Source organism: Artibeus jamaicensis, unplaced genomic scaffold (assembly GCF_021234435.1).
Source record: "Artibeus jamaicensis isolate MK-2021 breed Jamaican fruit bat unplaced genomic scaffold, CSHL_Jam_final scaffold_833, whole genome shotgun sequence".
In the NCBI taxonomy this organism is placed as follows: domain Eukaryota; kingdom Metazoa; phylum Chordata; class Mammalia; order Chiroptera; family Phyllostomidae; genus Artibeus; species Artibeus jamaicensis.
This window is the reverse complement of record NW_026522056.1, coordinates 26,815,723-26,832,148: the sequence shown is the minus strand read 5'-3', so window position 1 is coordinate 26,832,148 and position 16,426 is coordinate 26,815,723. Positions and strand designations below refer to the sequence as shown.

Here is a 16,426-nt window from a genome sequence, read left to right as displayed (position 1 = left end):
GTTTGACATCACTACTATCATTCTAGTTACTCAGACCAAACACCTCCCATAGTCAAGCACCAGCAGATCCTCCTTATTCTGGTTTCTAAATGCATCCAGATGCCAGCTCAGAACTTCATCGCCTCCTGTCTGGGTTGTCACAGCAGCCACCAAAGTGCTTTTCCCGCTCCTGCCCTTGACCCCTCAGCCATGGTTCTACCCAGCATCAGAAGAGCACTGAAAAAAGTAATGTAGATCCTATCTTTTCTCCACCTTAAACTTATGTCAGGTAGAGAAAAACGCAGTCCTTTGGCGTGGACCTTGCGGAGAGCACGATCTGATTCTCATTATGCCTGACTCCATCTGCTGGTCCTCTGTGCCCTGGCCACCTGCCTGTTCATCGGTCCACAGGCAACACTCTGCAGTAGGGCAAGTGTATTGATCGCTATTCCTGTCACCTCGCGGTGGCTCCATCACAGCGCCTCTGAGACGTGCCCGAGCACCACACTCCTGATGGGATTATGCCCGCCCCATTTAACACTGCGACCTGCTACACCTTCCCCAGTGTCCATCTCCTCATCTCAGTTTGTTTTCCCAGTGTCCCAATACACTGTTACTGTTTCCTGTTTACTCTCTCCCCCAGTAGAATATAAACTTTCTGAAGGCAAGGGGCTTGTTCATTGTTTTGTTGTGTTTTTCCATTGATACATCCCCAGCATCTAGAATAAGGCCTCAGACACAGGAGAAGGTCAACAGACTTTTCTAACACGAGTGAATGCGATGCACAGTGAATTTTTAATGAGCGGATGCCTTTCCACATGGCACCTTAGTTGTCAGAATGTCAAAGCTGTAGACACAGCCAAGTGAGTGACATGAACGATGATCCTCGTTGATTGGGAGGGTTTTCGACTAAATGGTGGAAGCTCTTGTCAAAGCTGTTCCTTTCGCAATGTGAGCCGACTTCACGTGAGACTGTTGGGCCTCATTTACTGTTTGGCTAGGTGTTGTGACAGCAGCGTCTATTTCAAGGTCACCTCGTCTGGCTCTTTGCCAGGAGCCAATAGAAAACACGGTGAAGTCAGAGCTCAGGAGAGGGAGGGCAGGGAACAAGCAGTGGACTGAGTGCAATGTCGTGTGGCTTCCCATCTTGGGAAGGAGCAGAGCGGGGCAGTGGCATTTAGGGCAGTGCCCTGAGAAGCAGTGAGTGACAGCTGACAGAGAACTGCTCAGTGGGCCAATCAGATACTGTGTTACTCTGATCGCTGGGTGGTCAGGCTGTGCCAAAGACAATAGAATATAACATGAGTATATTACATTGTATTGTACTGTATTATATTATATAAGGTCAAAAGGCAGATAAGTGCCACTGGAAGAAACCAGGGCCTGATGCCAAGTTGCTGAGAAGAGACCACGCATACTGGGTTCCGATGTTTACAGTGAAGGCAGAGAGAGTGACAAGGTCTGGCCCTTGCCACGCCTCAGTTCCTAATGACGGCACGTACCCCACTTTGTGCTGCCGTGGAAGGACTGCTCCCCATCCTGCTGGGGTCTGAAACACAGAAAGTTGGGGGGACATGCCTGGGGGCCGTTGACATGTAGATGCTTCAACAGGACATAGGAATACACCTCACGAGGTGACACACCCAGCGCAGGCTGTGATGGCCGCGTGTCTCCCAGAAAGAGGTGTTGCAGGTTCGAAGGTGGAGGGAGGTGAAAGACTGCACAGGACGGCCATTTACGTAAGTGTTGAGTTTCCCAGCAACTTGGGAAGTTGAAAAATTGAAGGGAGATTGACCGGAATGACCACAACCTCCCAACCAAGAAGCAGGGCAGCCACCGTGAAGTGCAGGGCTGGACGTATGCAGTGGGGTCCCATTCCCCAACCCACCCTCTGCTGGCAGCCCTAACGGAAGCCAGAGGACACAGCCACACAGGACTTGGGAAAAAACACTGGGGGAGGGTGAGAGCTCATTGGTGGGGTACAAGGAATAAGGCCGTGAGCCACCCGTTCAGGAGCGGAGGTTCCCACTGCCACAAATACCTTCCATTCGAGAATCTAAAAATATAAAACCTAAGCTACGCTGGGGCAAAGTTCGCCCAGAACAGCGCTATCTCTGCTCTGTGTATCATCATCGGAAAAGTGCCCTGGCTAGTTTGGGAGGACTTTTCACCTGCTAGTGGGTTGTCATGGAAACCTCCATTGACTCCTACTGTCTTAATCTGCACTTGGCTCCATGTGTACAGAAGTGGCAGAGTAAAGTCTTCCGTGAGGCAGAAAAGCATCCAGACTCTTGGTGCGTCTCAATTCAAGGCTGTAACTGATTACTTCATAAAAACAAGACAAGTGTCAAAGCATGATTTTCCTCACTGAGGACTCAGTGGTACCAGGCCAGTGCTTGATGATCACGAACAGGTCCTGGGGCTCATCCAAGGAACTGCAGTGCCCCCAGAGGCAGGAGTTCTGAGGGGGTGGTGACCTGTGTACCTGCGGGTCCTGATGCTAGAATCTCCCAGGGTTTCTTCCTGTGGTTGGTGCCGAATGGGAAGACTCCTGTGCGTTTGTTCATTGGTCACTATGCACCTGTGATGCATCCCTAGTCCGTCCTGTGGGCAGGAGGGGCATGACCCCAACCCCTGACCTCCAGGTAGGCAGGGAGTTCTGGCATCAGCTGTAGCCATGACGACGGTACATAGTTTTAATGGAAGGAAGAATAGCATCTGTTCGTGTCTTAGTCTGCCTGGGCTCTCATAACAAAAGGCCGTGGACTGGGTGGCTTAAACACAAATTTATTTTCTCATCATTCTGGAGGCTAAGAGTCCAAGATCAAGGTTCTGGCCCATTTGGTGTCTGGTGAGCACTCTCTTCCGGGTTGGCAGAAGTCCGCTTGCTTCTCACTTGGCCGTTCCTTGTGTGTGTACAGAAGGAAGAGAGCTGGCTCCCTGGTGTCATCCGATAAGGACACTAATGCCATTGGATCAGGGCCCCACTCTCTGACCTCATTAAACCATAATTACCTCTTAAAGGCCTTATTCCAAAGACAGTCACCCGGGTTAGGGCTTCAACGTAGGAATAGTTGAAGGGCACACAATTCAGTCCCTGACATTTCTCAATTAAACAAAAATACCTATTGTCCCTTTATCCCTTTGAACTGAATGCCACAGTTGAATCTTTTTTTAAAAGGGCTGGCTAGTAAACTAAAGACTAGAGTGGGCCCACTATTTTAAATGTTTAGAATGACAGGTGTCTGTCAACCAGAAGTTTGAGAATAACTGGCTGATACCTGGTCCGCCCCAAAAATTAACATTTTGAGTTCAAATCTAATAATATCTACAACACATAGCTCAATCATAAAGAACAATACGAACAATCCCGTGTACATTATGCCCCGCTCTCGGAAAATCACCAGTTCCTAAACCCAATCCATCCCCCTCCCTCGCCCACAGAGGGCTGACATGTGATGTTTACAGTTTCCGAGGTCCTCTTCACAGTGTCCCATGCGTTGACTGTGACCCTAACACGCACACTTTGGTTTTACGTGAGGATGAGGGGAAGGGGTAGTGGGTTTCACGTCCCTTTAACTCTAACATTGTTGGGGAGGGATAGAGGAGCAGGCCTCCTATTAGAGTCTGAGCCAGGCTCGCAACTTGTCTGGTCCCCTGCACCCACGCGGCCGAGACCAGTGAAGCTCTCATTCTATGTGTAGGTTCCATAAATGCCTCTCTGAGGAGAGCTGGCTGTTGGGTGCTGCCGATTTTTTTTCCGGCTTATGAGTTCATCAGTGCAGGTCAGAATATTTTATCATGTGTTAACCACCCTTCTTAACTGTTCCCTCGAGAACCTTGGCTATACATGTGGAAAGGGAAGACTGTATTGTAACAGTTTCAAGACATTCACACCATGTGTCCTTCTCATCTATGGAGAACATGCTGTCCTGGAAGAATCTCATTGTGATCGTGTGCTGATTACTTTTTGGTCACCTAATTTCTTTGGCCTCTCTGTTTTTAAAGGCCTGCATAATAATTTGGCAAAATGTACGTAAACAGCCGATTACCTTGACTTACTGCAGATAATGCTTCTCGTTGGGGTGCACCTGGACAGGAAGGAATAGAAATGCATTTAAGATTTAAATTATACTTTTGTTCAGAGTTTCTGTGTGTTTCCATATGTATTTTCTGCCAGGCTGCTGCAGTGAGGGAGAACGCGGATTCCAGCCGGCACGCCCAGAGACTGTTGACTGGGTCCGTGTACAGCGGCACGGAGACTTTGGGGAAGGAGCTCTTCCTGTACTTCGGCCCGAAGGCTTTGCGGTGAGACAAACCTGTACCAGACGTATTGCCTCTCTGCTGAACGATGGGTAGGGTTACAGTTTGCTGGGTGTCACAGTTAATCACATAGAAAATACTCCACTTTTAAGAGTGCTTTAACGGAAGAGGTTGAGATTCTATCGTGGAAAGCAGTAAGCAGAAGAATAAATTGTGATGTCATCGTGACTTGGAGAGCTAGTCACTTTCTTTCTTTCTTTCTTTCTTTTTTTTAAATGCATCAGCTTGGAGGGCCTCCTAAGAGATATTAGAGCGACACAGCTCTGCTTTGCTCTCCTCCAAACCCCCTAACATGGCACTTCTCCCGTCTCGTGGTACCAAATGTTTATTGCATTAGCAACATCAGTTTCTTGATATTTATGACAGCTCCTAGCTTGGTTTAAGTGTATCTCTTGATATCTTTACATTTTTCTGCCTGTGTTCTTTCTTTGAAGCCTGGAACGGAGACAGAAACTTATTTACAGAGTTCAAAAACTTTCCGTGGAGGGAACAGCCTCCCCATTGTCCCACAGTGCTTACAGAAACTCATTGCTAACTTGTGCGCAGGGGAGGCCGCTCCATCTCCTGCCCCGATTGGCTTAGTAATAAAAATGTCGGGATGTATGTCACTGGCGGAGCATGATCCCCTGCTCACTTCTGCAGAAAAACGAAAAAGGGCCCATGGGTGAGTATGCCTCTCCCATCTCGGTCTTCTCGGAGTGCAGCCTAAGCTGTTGCAAACTGTAAGGACTGGCGCTGCTTCCTTGAATGTGCTGGATGTTTCCTTAAGATATTTAACAGTTTTAATCTTTTCTTTAAATGAAAAGTCTCATGACTGGCCTCCATGCTTCTAACTGAAGGTAAAGAATGGCCACGAGTTGACGATACATGACTATATTATGAGATAATCAGAGATGATAGGATTGTTATTTATTGCATCTCATCTGCCGAGTGCTTAGAGGACTTCAGTATTTATGTCCCTGCTTGTCCTTGGAGGTGTCCCTCACTGTCAGCAGCGGCTGCCCTTGGACAGCACTGTCCCTTCCTGTCTGGAGGTGACAACATCAGCATGTGCCTCCGGGCACACTTGGAGCTGACCTGTCACTGGGGTGGGCCGAGCAGAGCGGGCGTGATGGCATCCTGTAAGGGCAGGTGCAAACCTTGACGTGTTGTTGACCCCCCATTATTTGTGGTTTCCCTCCCGGGCTCCCCACCAGGCTGACGAGGGGCAGCATTTCTCTGTGCAGGACTGTCAGGAAAGGGACAAGGGCAAGTGGCTCCAAACGAAGGAAGTGGTGCCACCCCCAAGGGTGTATCTCAGGGTGTGCTGGGGAGAAGTGTAGAGGGTGCTTCCTTTCAGTTCCCTACATCCTTAATGACTGTTTGGTATAACAATTTAAGGTCAATGACAGATCAGTTGTTTGAATATGAACTGAGTATCCTAAAATCAACTGTAGCCTGTTTCACAATTGAAGTTAAAAGACTGTGCACACCAGCCCGTGTTTTGTGGGAGCATGGGGACTGTCACAGAAATGGGATTGTTGTGTGAGTCTGCGTGTCTGCGGGCAGGAGGTAGAAACGCAGTCTTGACTTTGGACTTCTGTTTCCTGCCCAGGAAAAGGGCTGGCCTGCCCTTTAGGGCGCTTATAGCTGGAAACATGCTTGTGCTTAATGATCGCTTACAGTTTTCCCTGAGAGCTCAGCTTTGCACAGTTAAAATTGCCCATGGGTTTGAGTGCCTCTTACAGGGCAGGCCACGAACCTTGGAGGGCGGGAGGCAGCATTGCTTGTGCATCTAGAAGTCAGGAATAGCCCTCTGTCAGAGACGGTGCCATGTGGGTATCCAAAGATGCAAATTAGAGATTCTTGGTCTTCTGCAAAGATGCATCATAGTGCTCAAGTGCTTGTGAGAGCACTATGTATAGAGTGCTACAGATACGCGTTCGTTCTAAGTGTGCAGTTGTGGTAGGTATGATTAATACCTATACTTCTTCTGAACACTGTATGGAAGTTCATGTGTAACAAAGAAAAATCATTTTTCACTTTTTTATACATGTAACGAACACTCATTAGAGCAAACTGAGAAATAAAGGACAAGCAAGAATAAATGTACGCATTCCCCGTCCCACTGCCAAGTACAATCTCACTGAAGTGTGGTTGCAAATATCGCCTGTCCCGGGGGTGAGTGTGTCTTCTCACCCAGACACACCCATCGACAAGCTGCCCTTGGCGATCAAGATGAACACAGCTGTTCCATCTTGCACCAACATTTAAAAGATATATATTTTTAATGAATCTGTCTTTCCAAAACACTTCACTATTTCCAGTTTGTGATGTGCGTGACGCTAAATGTTAGCAATTATCATCCATACTCAGAGACTATGTCTGAAATATTTTAGAGGCTCTGCCATTCTAGAGAAGCTTTATACATTATCGATTTTGCAATTTATTGCAGTTTAAGTGATATGATCCTCCAGACAGATATGCAGGAGATAATGTGACAATTCTTTTTAGGGTGCTAAAAAAAAGTCTTTATGGAATCCATCAGATGCTGCTCACAAAAGCGTTTTGCAGTTTAGACATAGGTTTTGTAATCTGTCGTTTCACAGGTTAGCCAGAAAAGAAGTGTGATAAAGACGCTAACTAAGTTCTGTACCTTCTAGTAGTGAGTACCTACTGTAGTCTGCGCAACAAGCGCACTTGTCTTTTGGGGACATTTTTCGTTCTGGAAGCTGGTTGTCTGGCTACACTAAGCACAGAATTCAAGTTGACGTTAATATAATCCTACTAACCTCTGCTCTTGTACTCAGTTTGAGTTTTCCCTGAGACTTTTTTTTCACATTTTTTATTATTGTTCAAGTACAGTTGTCTCCATTTCCCCTCTACCCCAGCCACCGACTTCCCACCCTTGATCCTACCCCCCTTTGGTTTTGTCCATGTGTCCTTTATATGTGTTCCTTGATGGCCCTTCCTCTTTTTCCCCCCATTATCCCTCTTTACCCCACCCCCCATTATTGTCAGTTTCTTCTTTATTTCAATGTCTCTGGTTATATTTTGCTTGCTTGTTTGTTTTGTTGTTTAGCTTCCTGTTAACAGTGAGATCACATGGTATTTGTCTTTCACCTCCTGGCTTATTTCACTCAGCATAATGCTCTCCAGTTCCATCCATGCTGTCGCAAAGGGTAGGAGCTCCTTCTTTCTTTCTGCTGCATAGAATTCCATTGCGTAAATGTACCATAGTTTTTTGAGACTTTTTGACCTGGTGGCGAGCAGGGTCCACCTTTCTGATGTAGGAACCCGAGGATTTGAGGCCCTAGAATTGGGAGGTGGCTGAGTGCCTCACCTGTCAAGAAGAGGGTGCGAGGTGCGGGTTAGACCAACCAGCCCACACACAGCAGAGAGAGCCTCCCCGGCGTTTTAGGCCCTCACTCTGCTGTCCCCGAGATGCAGCCCCATTCCTGCCTTCCCTGCCACTGAAATCTTCCACACTTCCTGCGATTCCATGAGCTACTAAGTAATCCTTGATGCCTACATTTTTTTGAGTGGAGTTTCTGTCACTTGTACTTAAGGAAGCTGACCACTATCAAAAGGTCCAAACTTCCAGCTATGAGCTAAGTCAGTCACAGGGATGGGATGTACAGCGTGGTGATGGTAGTTTTGATAAGGCTGCATATTTGCAAGTTGCTGAATGAATAGATCATCAAAGTTTGCATCGCAAGAAAAACATTTTTGTAACTGTGTAAGGTCAGGGATGTTAACTAGACTTATTGCGCTTATTTTGCATGTATACAATCATTGAATCATTGTGTCGTACAATTGAAAGTAATAAAATGTTATATATTACGTTATACCTCAATATATGTCAGTAATACCTCCGTTTCAAATAAATGATTGAATGAATGAAAAAGCGGAATAGTAAAGTCATGTCAGGCAGAAAATTAAATATTTTAGTTTTTGAAATGGTAACTTTTTCTTCTGTTTCAGCTACACATGCTTCCGTGTGTAACTGGAGAAAACATAGGCATTTCCCCCTCATTTATTTACCTGCACCCGACCACCGCCAGGGCCGCGGGGCTGCTGCTCTCCTTTTCCTGCCTCTTTCCAGAAGACGCATGATTTTATTCTAAATTTTCCCCAGTTTGAACGTTATTTACGTGAATTGTACGACATTACGATAGTTCCAAAAAGTGTAAAGGCAGAAATAAATAGCACCCAAAAATCACTCTTGACAGTTTTTGTGAATATCATACATAAAATATGAGTTGTATGTAAACCATGTATTCATGCATAGCATGGATTATAATATGATATTGCATAGGATAATTGTATATAAATGGGAATTTTCATTTACATTTGGCTTCTTATTACACATAACATGCATATTTTATCAGTTAGTCAACATCGAAATGTACACATACCTTGTTATATACGTGCAAAGTGTACCAGCGTAGGGATCTATCATCATATTTTTAATATATTTTTATTTACTTTTAGAGAGAGGGGAAGGAAGGAAGAAAGAGAGGGAGAGAAATATCAGTGCGTGGTTGCCTCTCACGTGTCCGTGAACTGGGGACCACGCCCAGAACACAGACATGTGCCCTGACTGGGAATCGAACTGGTGACCCTTTGGTTTTGCAGATCTGCACTCAAGCCACTGAGCCACACCAGCCAGGGCAGATTTACCATCATTTTTTAATCAACTACTGCTGATTAGCATTTTCCCTTATTTTTCACTCTCATAAATAACTCTGAAGTTAACCTCTTTGCATACATTTTAGTGGTTTCCGGGATAAATTCCTATTTGTAGATTTGCTGAGTCTTGCTTCCTGGTGCCTTTTTGTGCCAGTTTTGAAGGCACATGGGAATCTGTCCTGAATGGAGAGCTAAGCGCCTGTGACTGGCGGCACAGGAGAGAACGACTTGCCTGTGGCCCGCTGCGGCTCTGAGTCTGGGTGTCATTCACACCTCTGCGCCACACTTTCAAAAACGCCCGTGACCACGGTAACACGGCACCTCGGTGCTGTGACACCCCGGTAAAACCACCGTGACCCCGTGGAAGGCGGGGACCGCGTCTCGGCACACTCTCCGGGCGTGGATTCCGCAATGAGTCGTTTAAGTTTTCAGACTGATTCTAAGTTTCCTGCCCCGTTTCCACTTCCGGGACATCTCTGGGTCCGGCTCTGTTGACCACTTGTCTCTGAGCATTGGGTTTTATGTCTTTATCTTACTTTTTGGTGTGTTGTAATTTTTTTTGAATTCTAGGTGTCACATTTGGAAGAACATAATATTGCAGCTCAGAAATAGTGACGCACCTTCTAGGAGGTCGTGAGGGTGCGGGATTGAGTGGGTCTGACAGCAGTTGAGTCTGGTTCAGGTTTTGTGGTGTACTGATTGCCTTCACCGCATCCATGGTGTCCGAAACTCCGGCTCTTCCTGCCCCTTTGTGGCTGCTCTGTGGCTGGCGCGGGGCTTGGCGAGGCGGGGACTGGCCTCTCTGTGTGCAGTGCGCGCTCGGTTTTCAGCGCACCCCACACACTCCTGCCACAGGGGAGTCCGAGTCCCCGAGTTTCCTTCCTGTCTCCCAGGGGGAACAGTCTCCCCGCATCATTGCAAGATTCTGTGCAAAGCTGACCCCCTGCCAGACTCCGGGGACAGGCGGCTTTTCATTCTGCTGGTCCTCCAGAGTCGAGTTGTGCACAGGGAATGCTCTCTGGGGGCCCATCGGATGGGGGAATGGGAGGGGTGGAGGGAACTTGAGAGGATCAACAGACAGAAACAAGGTTCTAATAAAAATTTCCTGCCCTGGCTGGGTACCTCAGTCAGTTAGAACATCGTCCAGATACGCCAAGGTTGCAGGTTCAATCTTCCGCCGGGGCACATACCAGAATCAACCAGTGAATGCATCAATAATTGGAACAACAAATCGATGTCTCTCCCCCTGCCCACTTTATCTTCCTCTCTCTCTAAAATCAATCAATCAAAAAATTAGGAAAAGTCCCCACACTAGGTTATTATAACGAGGAGTGTGGAGAAGCACATTTAGCTCTCGAATGTGAATGTCAGGCGAGCTCTGTACTGGGTGGCCATGGTCCCGACACCAGACATGCTCATGGCGCCTCAGCCCTTCTCCCCATGCAGATTTCTCCCCGTGGACGTTGAAAGGGCCTTAACAATGAACACGAAGAATCTGTTGGCTTGTTGGGGCTCAGTTCTCACAGTTTAGCTATTTAATAAAAACAAAATGAAAAGTAATCCTTCTAGGCACATTTTCCCCTAAATGGGCTAGATTTATGTAGACGACCAAAAAAAGGTGTACTTCCTGATTCAGGGTTCTTACCAGGACAACTCCTGCATCTGAGCTGGGTCTCAGCCTTTCTGATGTTTTTATGTAGGTGCGGTTCATTATAGAAAGTGATTTAGAACCCCCTTTATGAGCCATGTGGCTGGAAAGATTCTAGAGACGATGGTTTTCAGGCATGGCAGCTGTACGCCTTCCACCAGGGCCGAACCTCCATAAACTAAATCATGGAGTCCTTACGGGCACACATTTCTCCTGTCAAGAGCTACGGGCATGTGAAATGCATTTGTGATTGATGGTAGGGCATACAGAGTTTAAAACCCACATTTTTAAAGTTAACCTTGTACAATACTATAACACGGCGCTTTGGAATTAGAAGCACCAAGCAGTAACATTTGCTGCCAAAAGAGCCATATTTATTAACTCGACGAAGCTATAAGGAGAAGGATTTGAAAGGCAGAACACAGTATTTCATCTTAAGAATCACTTTTGATCTTCATCAGAGGTCTCATAAAGCCATTTTCCTTTTTTTAAAAACTGGACATGCTAATGAATCCTATAAAAACTGAAAGGTTATGAATTTTTTATCACTGCGTTGTGGCTTTCTAGTTAACCGTAAATATTTATAAATTCCCTCTGCCCAATACATGTAAAGGTAGAAGAATTGGTAGAAAGGTAGAAAACTAGGAGAACTGAAGATGATATCATTTTGAGTTTTTCTTTTTGATGTGTAAAATTTTGCAAAACATTTTATTATGTAGAATAAAGCAGGGGAGATGAAAAGACTTTTAAGTGCCTTAAACTCTAAGATACCATTTTGGAGTGGGTAAACATTTCCCAACCATTGTGGCTAGAAATAAGAACTTTTGAATGTTAGTGGCTTTATAGAATTTATAAAAACACAAACTGTAGGTGATTCAAATTTAGCCTCATTTCATCCCAAGCTTTGGAACCCGAGAAAAAGCTGAAGGATGCTAGACTGTTCTGGGAATAAAAGATGTTTCATCTGACAAGAAGAATAGAATAAGGTCTGTTTTCTTGGATTTATTTGTGAGGCCTTATTCTTCCTCCAAGAATTTATTTTATTTGCAGATTGAAAAACCAATTGTCACATCTGCTAGTTTTTATAGAGATACAAAGCCATATCAGAAAAATATATAATGTTAGCTACCATCGTTTGCCCTTTCCAAGTGCCTATTCTGACTAACATTCGTTTGCTTACAACCCAGAAAGTGAAGAGTAGGAACAGAAATCTGATACATGGTGTGCTTCCTACCACTCAAAAAGGATTCAATTTTGTTTCAGGATTCATTTCGGAATGAAAGGCTCCATCACAATTAATTCACTTGAGCATAAAAATAAAAGTGGAGTTTCTCCCGTGTTGGAAGTCCAGCTCACCCAGGATTTGGTTTGTTTCTTTGACTCCTCAGTGGAACTCAGGTGAAAAATAAAATAAAGTAAAATAAAAGTGCTTCAGCCTCAAAAATCTAAGGCTTGAATCTATAGTTTTGTTTGGGGTGTCACATGTGGAAATAAACACATACATAGAATTTTTTTAATGGCTTAAAATTGATAAAAGCTCATCTTAAAAGAGCCTTCAGATACTAGAGTTCATTGGGTTATACTTCTATAAAAGCTCATTTTCAGTGATGCTCTGTGAAGTCGTAACCAGACGTATGATTAATGTGTCTTATATCCCTTCCTATAGAAACACAGCAGAAAGCCGCCAAAGAGTACGAATGATGGAAGGATTAGATGTGTGTTCGCCTAAATTTAGCTTCCCCAGAGCTGAAAAAGAGGTTAAACAGCAGATGGGACGGATGCTCTGTGATGTGTTACTGGATCAGAGAGTCCTGCCGGGGGTGGGGAACATCATCAAAAACGAAGCTCTCTTTGACAGTGGTCTCCACCCAGCGGTGCAGGTAGGTCACATGTATTTTTTAAAATAATGTCTGTATTTAAAAATACTGTTAAGGGACCCACATGGAACACTTAAATCTGCATGGTGGAAACATTCTCTCCAAACCGGTGTCAGAGGTCTTTGCTCACGTCAGTCTCTATGTATGAGGCCAACCCAGCCCACACTGTTTAAAACTGTTCTTGCCTTCCCGCTCCCGATTCATACACCCAGGCTTCCATCACTTGTTCTGCTTTTTATTTTCCCTACACCACAGACCACTTTCAAGCACTGTGTACTCTTTACTTGTTATATTTCCTGTTCAAAAAATCTCTCTCCTCTGCGAGAATGCAGTCTCTTAGGAGGCCAGTGTGTCTCCATTCACTGAGGTACCCAAGTGTGTAGGATGCAGTGTCTGGCGCAGGGTTGGCATGAAAGAATATATGTGGGGTGTGTGACTGACCTCAGCTCACACCGTTCCTTTTGTATCTGGCACATTACATGCAGGCTCAACAGACCCTCCTGACTCCTAGAAAATGCAGATTCAGTGGAATGGTAAGAATGGAAGCCAGGTAGCAGGGACTGAGGAATGAGTGCTTAGTGAGACACTAGAAGCATTACGAGTACTTGTAAAAATAGCTTAGTTTGGAGTGAGGGGAAAATACTAGACTTCTAGAGGAAGCTGTTAGGACAAGGACTGGGTTTCTTGTTTCTTTCGTTCTTCAGCTGGAGAGATGTGAAGTTATTTATACACTGAGAGAAAAATATGGATAGAAGTGGAGAGGTTAAAACTGCAGAAGACAGGACAAAGTTGTGACAAGGTCACAGAGGCTGGACCTGAAGCCAGGTGGAGGGATACATATATTTTCGTTTCCTGGGAAGCTATGTCCATTACGACCTTGGTCCAGACCCAACTGGTGTCTATTACTGAGTCATTTTTTCTACACGATTCCAAAAACACCTTTTTTTATTTTGTGTAATTATTTCCTGGACAGTTTTCATGCAATCCAAATCAGTAGAAAATAAGTTTTCAAAGAAACCAATTAATGATAGTTCTTCACTGAGCCTTGCTCTGCGACACTTGAAACACACGACTCAGGTTTCTGTAATGTGAGAACAATGAAACAATTTGAACAACAGGCCTTTAAAAATCACCTAGACCTCTATGGAAAATGTTTCTGGGGAAAAAAAAAACTCAGAGTATTGTTACCTACAGTATTCTTATAATCTATGATAAACCGATAATTTACTTTTTATCTTCACATTCATCCAGATATTCATCTAGCAAAAGATCATTCACTTCTAATGTCTGAGGGCTTAAATATTAATGGCATTTCTGAAACTTAGCCATTAGCCCCCTAAAAATGACATGTATAATTACTGAAAAAGTAGTTGAACATTTCAAGGAATAACTGAATATAGTATATAAGATAGGGTAAGAAAAAATGAATGTTAGAAGTTCCTAAGTTTTAAATTAAAGTAAGTCATTGAAAATGTATATAATACTTCTAGAATGATTTAGGTGACTTCCGGTTTTACAGTTATTGATCAGTGAGTTCCTTTTGTGTGGAACTGATGCGGACCCTGGCCAGCAGTGCCCAGGTCATTATGGATGGAATGAGACATTCACACAGACTACCGAGTCTCATGGAGGAAAAGGGACAGTATGGCTTTTCTCTCAAGGAGCAAAAGCCCTTGCTGTGACTGGCCTTTATTGGGTTCCTCCGCACATTATATGATGGTCCTCATTCACTATGCACAGGTTGCTTTAGGTGGTTACCTTTCACAGAAAACAAAGGAGCCAATGCCGTGAATCACATCACAGAAGAGGGATATTTGCACGTGAAAAGGCAAAAGTTGTTGAACCGGTCACAGTGGTCCTTGGAAGGTTTAGCAAGGATTTTAGGAAGTAACTTTCCAGTAAATGTTTGCCACTTGGGGCTGGGCCCACACCACACAGAATGGTCTACATGGAGCCATAGATATCGTCCTATACCTACAGCAAGCTCAGGGTATCAGACAGAATTTCTTCTGCAGACACCTTGAACCCACCTGGCCACACGTTAGTTCCGCCAGGGTGACAGATTTACGCCTGCTGCGTCAAGGAGACATTCTGCAGCCAGGCCTGTTTTCAAGCTTTTCCCTGGGTTAGCAAGGACTTCGACATTCCTGTGTGTGTACAAATTCCTGTCTTTTGAAAGCTTGGTGGTGATCTTGATGGTCATCTACTCTTATGCCTATTTTCCCTTGCTTCCTTCTTTCTCTTTTCTATTATTTTTCTCTAGTATTTTTGCAAGCCCAGCAAGACGCTGACTGATGACCAGTGCTGGGACATTGCATGTCTTGTACAGGAGAGATAGTCAATAAATACTTGAACTTGGAATAAAAATTTATTTATAAATAAGATTTTTTTATTTGTAGTACTGTCACTTAAAAATAAAACCACTGTTAATGGCACTAAATAGGTATGTGAGCAATGGAGTTCTCGAGGATAGGTATGTATTTTAAATCTATTTACAGTTCTTTTAGGTGATTAGGTGGCAAGTGGTATTGTTTTTCTATAGTGAACGAATTATGAAACTCTCCTCAGTTGTTTTTCTATTTTAAGGTTTTTCAATTAACAGATGAACAGATCCATCACCTTGTGAAAATGATACGTGATTTCAGCATTCTTTTTTACAGGGTAAGAGCAAATATTTTTCAGTTACGTAAAATGTCAGTTTTTTCCCTCTCAATGACACCAAAAAAGTAAAAGCGATGTGTAGCCATCTAGTGGTAAGAGCGTAGAAGTGCAATAATGGAGAGTGCCAGGGTAGGGGCCTGATGGACATCTTGCAATTTAGGTCATGGGTCAGCCCAAACTTGTCTATTGTTGCATTCAAGTATCTTTGTGCCAAGTTGGGAGCAGCTCTGTTAGCCTTTGACTTGACTGAATTTCTTTGAATAGACCTCCCTTCAGATTTCACCACTATATTCTGTGTGGTTGAGATCCTTTACGTTAAGTTTAGTTTCTTCAGCTGTAAAGTGGGACAATATTTATCACCACAAAGACTGTTTTGAGCATGAAATAAATTCTTGGTAAACTGCAAATTTTGCAAGTTGTATATATGCATATATATACACATACACATATATGGATACATAGAGAGTTCAATAAACACATTTTATCTTTTAAAAAAATCAAATATTTTTCTCTACAATCTATTTCCTGTATTGAAATTTTTATTTTCACTATGTTCAAAAAGGCAGGTATTGTGGGATTCTTCATTAGTTGGCCTACCATATTAACGAACCCCTTGCTTTACACATCTGCCTCAGGTATCTATGGCTATTTTAGTATTATATATGCTCACTTATTCTCCCAAGGAAACAATTATAGACAACTGCCTATTTTCTGCCCAGATTAAGCTGGGTATTTCAGTACTTTGCTTACATTAATGTAAGCTGTTTGCATGATTTTTAGCTTATATATGCTGAGCCATATTTCTGGGCTTTCAAATGTTCACACCGCTGATGCAAACCCAAAATATTCTTTTGTAGGAGCTTAAATGTGTGTGAGCAGACTGAAACTGTGACAGAGAGTACTCAGTGTCCTTTGAAATAGAACTTATACCAAAATGGACCAGGTGCTTTTCTAAGACAGCTTTTGAATGTCCACCTTCTTGGTTACGTGAATCCGCAGGATGAAAAACTGCAAACTCTCCTTGGTCGGGGCGACAGAGAAGACAGTCTCGTTCGGTTTTCTGTTGGCTGTTGAAACTAAGTGCAGCTCCAGCGTTCTGAAAATAATCAGATTTAAAGCTAACCTAGTCTTTTTCTTTTAACTACATAATCATGCTTAATTTTTTTAAAACACCACGTAAAAGCATGAAAGATATTTTAAATCATAGAACTCATATCCCCTGTAGATAAGAAAGTAAAGCTTTTCAAAGAACAATTTTCAACTCTAA

At 43.9% G+C, this 16,426-nt stretch overlaps 1 protein-coding gene across 2 annotated transcripts in view; it reads left to right on the top strand.

The window, feature by feature from the left end:
- NEIL3 (nei like DNA glycosylase 3) overlaps positions 1-16,426 on the top strand; it is a 37,076-nt gene that overhangs the window by 9,211 nt on the left and 11,439 nt on the right. Inside the window, exons 2-5 of one of the 2 annotated variants that reach the window (XM_037146532.2) lie at positions 4,160-4,287; positions 11,885-12,019; positions 12,288-12,501; positions 15,085-15,159. In XM_037146532.2, coding sequence (XP_037002427.2) covers positions 4,160-4,287; positions 11,885-12,019; positions 12,288-12,501; positions 15,085-15,159 — 552 coding nt within the window. The remainder of the gene's footprint in view (positions 1-4,159; positions 4,288-11,884; positions 12,020-12,287; positions 12,502-15,084; positions 15,160-16,426) is intronic. The other variant, XM_053660007.1, reaches the window with a different exon arrangement.